The sequence below is a fragment of the Triticum aestivum genome, chromosome 2A (genome assembly GCF_018294505.1).
Source record: "Triticum aestivum cultivar Chinese Spring chromosome 2A, IWGSC CS RefSeq v2.1, whole genome shotgun sequence".
Taxonomy (NCBI): Eukaryota; Viridiplantae; Streptophyta; class Magnoliopsida; order Poales; family Poaceae; genus Triticum; species Triticum aestivum.
In genome coordinates this window covers 141,274,511-141,283,092 of record NC_057797.1, presented here as the reverse complement: position 1 = coordinate 141,283,092, position 8,582 = coordinate 141,274,511, and the positions used below count along the sequence as shown (strand labels likewise).

At 48.1% G+C, this 8,582-nt stretch overlaps 1 protein-coding gene and 1 long non-coding RNA gene across 3 annotated transcripts in view; one reads left to right on the top strand and one right to left on the bottom strand.

Annotated features, from left to right (window-relative positions):
- The window catches only part of LOC123188029 (putative anthocyanidin reductase), a 16,781-nt gene extending 9,873 nt beyond the window's left edge, over positions 1 to 6,908 (bottom strand). The window contains exons 1-2 of the mRNA XM_044600059.1: positions 6,750 to 6,908; positions 4,399 to 4,568 (exon numbers count right to left, since the gene is read on the bottom strand). Coding sequence (XP_044455994.1) covers positions 4,399 to 4,568; positions 6,750 to 6,855 — 276 coding nt within the window. The 5' untranslated portion in view covers positions 6,856 to 6,908. The remainder of the gene's footprint in view (positions 1 to 4,398; positions 4,569 to 6,749) is intronic.
- LOC123188030 (uncharacterized) lies at positions 4,668 to 6,532 on the top strand. 2 transcript variants are annotated; one of them, XR_006494295.1, is made up of 3 exons: positions 4,712 to 5,078; positions 5,275 to 6,235; positions 6,323 to 6,532. It is a non-coding gene; the product is annotated as an uncharacterized lncRNA (long non-coding RNA). The 2 variants fall into 2 exon arrangements; XR_006494294.1 differs by having other exon boundaries at positions 4,668 to 6,235.
- Positions 6,909 to 8,582: the final 1,674 nt, after the last annotated feature.

Below are 8,582 nucleotides of genomic sequence, written 5' to 3'. Positions count from 1 at the left end.
GGCCTTGGGCCTGGCAAGCCCGCGCGGGCGGCGGCGCGGCGAAGTGGGCACGCCCCCACGTGGCGGCGCGCGATTGGGCAGCTGCGGCGGGCAGACGTGTCCGATTAGGCGGCGGACATGTCCGGCGGCGGCGGGGAGATTTTCTTTTAGGGTTAGGGGGAGAGGATCCGCGAATTTGGAATGGGGGGTGTATATATAGGCATAGGGGGAGCTAGGAGAGTCCAAATGAGGTGCGGTTTTCGGCCAAGCGATCGTGATCGAACGCTCTAGATGATGGAGCAGAGTTAGGTGGGTTTCGGGCCAAATTGGAGGGGTGTTGGGCTGCAACTCACACGAGGCCTTTTCGGTTCCTCGGTTAACCGTTGGAGTATCAAACGAAGTCCAAATGGTACGAAACTTGACAGGCGGTCTACCGGTAGTAAACCAAGGCCGTTTGGCAAGTCTCGGTCCAATCCGGAAACGTTTAATCCCCACACAGAAAGAAGGCTAGAAATGACCACCGGAGGAGAACGAAGCGCCGGAATGCAAAACGGACAACGGGAAAATGCTCGAATGCCTGAGATGAGCACGTATGCAAATGCAATGCACCTGATGACATGATATGAGATGCATGACAACGATAACAACACACGGAGACAAAACCCGAACCCGAGGAAATAAATATAACTTAACGCCGGAAACGGCAAGAGTTGGAGTACAAATAGGGAAAGTTATATCCGAGGTGTTACAGGATGCTAATCTCCGTTTGGAGCGGTGTGGAGCACAATGCTCCTCAAGAAGCCACTAGGGCCACCGTAATCTCCTCACGCCCTCGCACAATGCAAGATGCCGTGATTCCACTAAGGGACCCTTGAAGGCGGTCACCGAACCCGTACAAATGGAAACCCTTGGGGGCGGTCACCGAACCCGTACACTTTGGCAACCCTTGGGGGCGGTCACCGGTACCCGTCAAATTGCTCGGGGCGATTTCCACAACCTAATTGGAGACCCCGATGCTTGCCCGGAGCTTTTCACCACAATGATTGAGCTCCGAACAACACCAACCGTCTAGGGCGCCAAGGCACCCAAGAGGAACAAGCTCTAGGGTGCCCAAACACCCAAGAGTAAAAAGCTTCTCAACCTTCACTTCCACGTATCACCGTGGAGAACTCAAACCGATGCACCAAATGCAATGGCAAGGGCACACGGAGTGCCCAAGTCCTTCCCTCTCAAATCCCACCGAAGCAACTAATGCTAGGGAAGAAAATGTGAGGATGAACAAGAAGGAGAACACCAAGAACTCCAAGATCTAGATCCAAGGGGTTCCCTTCACATAGAGGAGAAAGTGATTGGTGGAAATGTGGATCTAGATCTCCTCTCTTTTTTCCCTCAAAAACTAGCAAGAATCCATGGAGGGATTGAGAGTTAGCAAGCTCGAAGAAGGTCAACAATGGGGGAAGAACACGAGCTCAAAGGATAAGGTCCAATGGGGAAGAAGACCCCCTTTTATAGGAGGGGAAAAACCAATCGTTATGTGCTCAGCCCGCACACGAGCGGTACTACCGCTCCACGAGCGGTACTACCGCTCAGGTGGAAGAAACAGGGAAAAGGAGCAACAAAACATGAACCTTGGGGCGGTAGTACCGCAGGAGACAGCGGTACTACCGCTGGGTTAAGCGGTACTACCGCTCCCTTCGACGGTATTGCCGCACAGAACGAAGGGTAAAGGGAAAGAGGGAACCGGGCGGTACTACCGCGAAGGAAGGACGGTACTGCCGCTAAGGAGCGGTACTGCCGCACTACTGCTGCAGCGATGTACCGCACAATTCGACACAGAAAAAGACCCCTCGAATCGACGCGATAGGGACCTGGTAAGCCAGCGGTAGTACTGCTGCGGAGTCACCGCCGGTACTACCGCTGCGGAGCGGTACTGCCGCTTGTGACCCCTCAGCGGTACTACCGCTGGGTACCACGGTACTACCGCTGGGATCCTGACAAAACCACACTCAAGAGAACAAGAACCGCCATAACTTCTGCATATGAGCTCCGAATTGAGCAAACTCAAGCTTGTTGGAAACAAGACGACGAGTAGCATCAAAACAACGAATGGTTATAGTAAGAAGAGGCAGGGGAGGTATGCCAACAAATAGAGGAGTGAAACCTCCAACCGAGAAGAACCGGCAAAACCTCCAACATCGAAAACATCATAGAAGAAGCATGTGAACTCCGTTTTCGATGAACTCGAGCTTGTCATCAAGATGACCATAAGCTCTAAGACTCTCAAAGAGAACCAAACAAGAACCAAGAAAGATGATGCAAGGATGTAGTGGTTTGATCTCTCAGCGAACGATACGATCAAGCTACTCATCGAGAGCCCCCCTTGATAGTACGGCACTCGATCCTATAACCCGGTCTCCCAACTACCATCATGAGACCGGTAAAATAAAAAACCTATCAAGGGCAAATCTTTGCCTTACACATGGTCCACTTGAGCTAGATGATGACGATCTTGACTCTCTCAAGTTGGACCACCTTTCTTGATTGGGTTGACTCGATGAAGACTAGTTGATTGCTCCCCCATACTCCACTATGGGTGAGCCACTCTTCCGCACATCTTCACAAGTCCATTGTCACCACAAAGGACGGCAAGCTTCAAGCATTTGATCTCTTCGTGATGCTCCACTTGAACTTGCACACCGCAACCTTTCTTGATTGTGTTGACTTGATGAAGACTAGTTGATTGCTCCCCCATATTCCACTATGGGTGAGCCATTCTTCCGCACATCTTCACAAGTCCATTGTCACCACAAAGGACGGCAAGCTTCAAGCATTTGATCTCTTCGTGATGCTTCACTTGAACTTGCACACCGCAACCTAACCCCACAAAGAACCCTCACGAAGACCATGGGTTAGTACACAAAGCGTAATTGACAATGCTTACCATACCATGGGATCACTTGATCCCTCTCGATACATCTTCTACGCTTTGTGGGTTGATCATCTTGATTCACTCTTTAACTTAGTCTTGATCAACCTCTCACAAGACCAATCTTTAGGTAATTCCTTAAATAGCACCTTGGTCGACACATCCTTAAAACCAACACATGTACTCCAAGAAAAGCCTATGGACAAAACCTTCAAATATAACTCAAGGCAACCATTAGTCCATAGAGATTGTCATAAATTACCAAAACCAAACATGGGGGCACCATATGTTCTTTCATCGCCCCGTGGCCCGAGGCCTGGCGGGCTTTTAGCGTGATGGGCCGATCTCGAGCCCGATTTTTAGGCCCGACGGCCGGGCCAGGATCAGGCCTAGTTTTTTGCATCAGGCTTTGGTAGGCCCGGCCCGACAAATGGCCAGGTACACTCGGGACCAACTTCCCAGTCGGTCAACCATCCTAGAGTTATTCCAAACCAAGCACACTTAACTTTGGAGTTTTTTCCGAATGGGCTTTCAAAAAAGAAGATATTCTTTGTTGATATGATTAGTCCATCATTCTATTAAGCCAGACTCTCACATGGAGACACACGATGACTACTTCAAACTCACAAGGGATTTCTGGATGTGGAGCATATGTGGGCCCACAATGAAAACCAAATACTCACTGTTGAGTTGTGAACTTTAAATAAATTATATGTAGAAGTACATATTTTTGCTACCAACATTTGTCATTTACGTGCGAAATTGACGTGTATGATAGACAGCGCATGGATTTACATGAATTTGAGATATGTGAATACCGGGCACGATATATGAGGGGCCGTCCGGATGCATCCACAGACGTGCTAGACGCGTCCCCGAGCGTTTGATAGGCCGGATTTGTCAAGTCCGGCTGTAAATGTTCTTAGTGCTAGCTAGGGAATGCATGAGAGGGCACCTCCTGCACCCATGTGCGTGTGCACCCACTTTTCGAAAAATGCACTTTAAGCACATTTTAAGAAGTCAAAAAATTCAAAAGAAAATTCACGCATACATGTTCGCAAATGTGTGTGCGTGACACAAAGTTTTATGAAAAATGTCCTTTTGTTTTGTTTGTAAAAAAGACAAATTCCAGTGCTTCTAAATAGCGTTTTACGACATAATTTTTTGTCTTTTTTGCACACGCCATAAAAAATATTTTTCCATGAAACTTTATGCACACACATATAACATAAAGTCGTATCCGTGCAACCATTTTCAGATTTTTTTTAGCATTTAGAAATATATTTTCTGAAGTGGATTCATATGTACATGCCATGTGTCCTCTCGTTAACCACAGAAAGAATTCAAAGGAATCAGTGCCATGCAAAAAGGACAGGCGGCCCATGCGCGTGATCATGTGGAGCTCATGGGTGTGAGTGTGAGAATACCTTTTTTTTTAACGTAAAACAACAGCAACCATGTTATCTTCTTGACAAATCTAATGACTGGTTTACCTTGGAGCTGCCGGAGTTGTGGTGCAGCGGGGCAGGGACGAGGAAGACGAACTCGCAGCCTTGGATCGCCGGCTCGAAGGTGGCCGCGTCGTAGATGTCCGCCTCGAACAGCACCAGCCGCTCCGCCGCGCCGGGAAGCCCCCTGAGCACCTCCGTCTTCTTCTCATCCCCTACCAGACCAATTGTGCTCACTGCCATGGGCGGATTTGGGCCCAGGCAGCCCAGGCCATTGCCTGGGGCATGGGAAAAATTGTCGGCCTATATTTCAAAAAAAAAAAGTTTGGCCTGGGGCGCAGCCCAGTACCAAGCCCAGGCAAACTCACATACAGGCCGCAGCGTCTCGCATCGCAACCAGCGACAACCAGCGCTCTGCCCTCGACCTGAGTACCTGACGAACCCTAAGCCATCGCCGGTCGCCGCCCGCCGTCGCCGGTCGCCACCCATCGTCGAGGTCCAGCTCCGTGCACCCCGGATCTACCTTTCCAGCACCCCCCGGATGTCCCCCTTCCAGCGCCCGCCCCCGCCCCCCGGCTGCGCCGCTGTGGCCTGCGGCCTGCGGCTGCTGTCCTGTTCGTCGTGTCCGCCTGTCCGGCGACGCGGCGAGGGCGCAAGGCGGCGAACCCGGCTAGGGCGCGAGTGGTGCGAGGCTGCAGCTTGCAGGCAGCTCGGCGTCCAACGAGGTAGTTACTTTCTCTCATGACTGCTTTTTCTGTTTCTTAGTACAGTTTTGATGCTTGATGCCCTGTTTTTGTTTATAGATGCCATATTGTCAGGATGATGATGATTTTAGTTGCTAGATGCCACTCTTTGTGTGTTTGTTAGATGTAGAAACCAGTTTTAACATTGAGAAATTTTTGTTTCTCTAATATTTTACAGGAAGGCAAGATGAATAAAAGAAACAAGACATTGAATTTATTTTTTCAAGTTCGAACCACCGAAACTGTAGAAACAGGTCCTTCAACTCAAACAGTTGATAATACACCACCTAATGTTAGAGCTGAACTCAAACCCGGCGATGTTGAATCTGACCCCGGTAAGAGAATACCAATTGAGGAGTTAGATCCAGACATTAGAGATCTTGTTAGAAGGGAGTACATTAGTATGGGTCCTTGCCAACCAACTAATCATACATATGAAAAGATAAATGGTAGGAGCTTTCATAACTATTGGTTCAATGATCATCGCGGCTGGTTGGAATATAGCATTGAAAAAAGATCAGCCTTTTACTTTTATTGTTTTCTGTTTAAGCAACCAAGAGCTGAAAACTATGGTATTGAAGCATTCACGAGAAATGTATTCAAATCTTGGAAGGATGGACCTAAAGTTTTTAATCAACATGTTGGCAAGCATGATAGTGCTCATAATAAATCTAGGCAACATTATGAGGATTTCAAAAATCAAAGACAAAATCTGCCACATTTCTTTGATAGGGGTTCTCAGAAGCAAGAAGAAGAATACAAAGCCCGTCTCTTGATTATATTGGGTATTGTCAAATTTTTGATACTACAAGCTCTTGCTTTTCGTGGTCATGATGAGTCTACTAGCTCAATGAATAAGGGTAACTTTAAAGAGTTGTTGGACTTGTTCATAAAGAAAGACCCAAAGGTGGCAACATTTTAGAGATTTGATTGGGCATTCTCCGCAACCGTGGAAAGGGCATTCTCAGCAATGAGCATTATCAAGACCGGATTGAGGAACAAAATGGGTGATGATTGGATGAATCATAGAATGGTATGTTACATTGAGAGAGATGTATTTGTTAGCATCGAAGAATCCAAGATCATTGAGCGATTTCAAGGTTATCGCACACGTAAAGGTGTTTTGCCTTGTCCTACACGTAAGTTTTCACATTTTGCATCTATTGTTAATTAGTTTTGTCTGCTATATTATGCACTGATTCGCATTTCAAAATTGATAATTAAAGGTTTAGCGATGTCTGCTATTGAAGATGTAGTCATGGGAGGCTCGGATCAACCAATCATTTGATTTGGTATCAATCTTCTGTATCATTTATCTATGCCACATATTGTCTTTTGATTTGTCTTGATTTATTAGTTGAGTCATTATGGAACAAATGCTGCCATTGAATATCATGTTTGGTTTCTTATTAGTTATGCAAAACATAGATTGATTCTTGTATGCCTTGAAATTGAAGTTTTTTTGGGTAGTTTTTAGCCATTAGTTGTTCGCCTGGGGGGTCAACAATTCTTGGGTCCGCCACTGCTCACTGCTTAGGAGTACGCACAGAGAACATCCACAGGGCCATCGGGAGCTTGCGGGACGTGGCCGGGGCGTCGTTCTACAGTGGCATGCACGGGACGGGAGGAATCAGCGTGTGAGAGGGCACATACCGAGGTTTCGGACGGTCCCGTGGACGGTGCAGCCTCTGTCGAGGAGCTTCTTGACGAGCCAGGACGCGATGTAGCCTGCAGCTCCGGTGACGCACACCCTGCTCATCTTCTCCGGTCGGTCTCTTATCCTCTGACGCCTAGTGATCCTGTGTCTATATATACGTGTGCGGTGCTACACGCCTACACCCAAAGCCTTAGTGGTGTTATCCACATGCCCGGCCTTGCTGATCGGCTCTCCCGAGTGGTCGCGGACAAAGACATTGGTTTCCGAGGAAATGTTGGGGCCCGTAGTAGGTCTTCAGTCCACCTCCGATAGCTGGATTTGCTTTGTCACAGTTAGGCATCTTTAATGGCAACCCCAAAATATCCTCTCACATCTGTCAGCAAACATGGATGCGGGAGAACATAGCTATATTTTTTTTAATAATCCGGATGAAATTCATACAAACAAAATCGAATTTCCTATAAATATGACGGATTTCATGTAAACACATTCGGATTTCATTACATTTACATCAAAGCGGTGGTAGTCCGCTCTAGAGGTATAATTAATACCTAATCTAAATGGTCCATGAGCCCCGAGAACTGAAACGTCATCGTCTTTAGTTTCGCCTCAGCGCTCTCCAGCTCCGCCTCCGGAGGCCCGGGAAGTGAATGTTGGAATTTTGCTAGTAGGCCTTTGGCCCAAAGCCCAACTAAAATTCTGAAATTCTCTTGGCCCATTCATGCACACATGTGAGTGGAGTGAGTGAGACTAAAGTTTAGTCCCACCTCGGAAGTTGAGAGAGAGTTGCACCTCTTTATAAGGTGAGCTCTTCTACCACTTGTATGAGCACGAGAAGAGGAGACCTACACGCGCTCCTCCTCCTCGCTCGCCACGCCACGCCTCGTCACGACGCGCTGCGCTGCGGGTTGCGGGATTGAGCCGAGTCGAGGACAGAGCTATGCACGTTGTCTATATTTTTGCTGCTCGAGAAAAATTAATGAGTCATTAATTAATAATTAATGGACGCGTTAATTACTGAACCGTTTCCGATTCTTTTGGATCGTGACGACTCGGACGTGGGGTTTACTCCCACGACCTATCCGGCCCGCACTATATAGTCAGGCAGACGTCTACCCTAGCCGCGGCCGCTTCGTATGGTTTCTCACCACCGTTCCAGATCATTGCGCCGCCAAGCAAGTCTTCTTCATCCCTCCTTTCGGCGTGCACCGGGAGAAGGGACAGCAGGCCTCCGGAACCCCGCCTCTCGTGATCCTGTACGGGAGAGGGGCGATCAGGTTTTTAGGGAGCACACTCGCGCGACTGCTGGCAGCGACGACTTCGCGAACGACGACTTCTTCCCCGACCTCGGCAACCTCATCCTCGACGACATGGGCGACAACGTCAACGCATGCGGTGCTGCACCCGCTGCACCGTATGTTATTCTATCCTTCTTATTCGAGATCGTGGTACAATTCATGTTTCTAGTATGTGCCCTAGATATGATCTGTTCATCTACTATGCTAGTTCACATGATTAGTTTAATCTCTGTTATTGCTGTCATGATCTATTTCCTATTTATTCGGATTAAATCTCGTAGTAATTCGCTCATTTTTCCAACAATCCAAAAACCTGATTATAGGCAATTTACTTCGAGTGGTTTTGCTGCGCATCTAAAGCCACCCGCCTTTAAGGGGGCGCAATATAAGAGGTGGCGCACGAGAGCAATCTACTGGTTTCAGACCATGGGCTGCTATGACGCCACCAAGGGCAAGCCTGAGGGCGATCTTAATCCAGCTTTTGAGAAGATCGATACTCTCTTTAAAGACGCTCTTTTGAGTGTTCTGGAT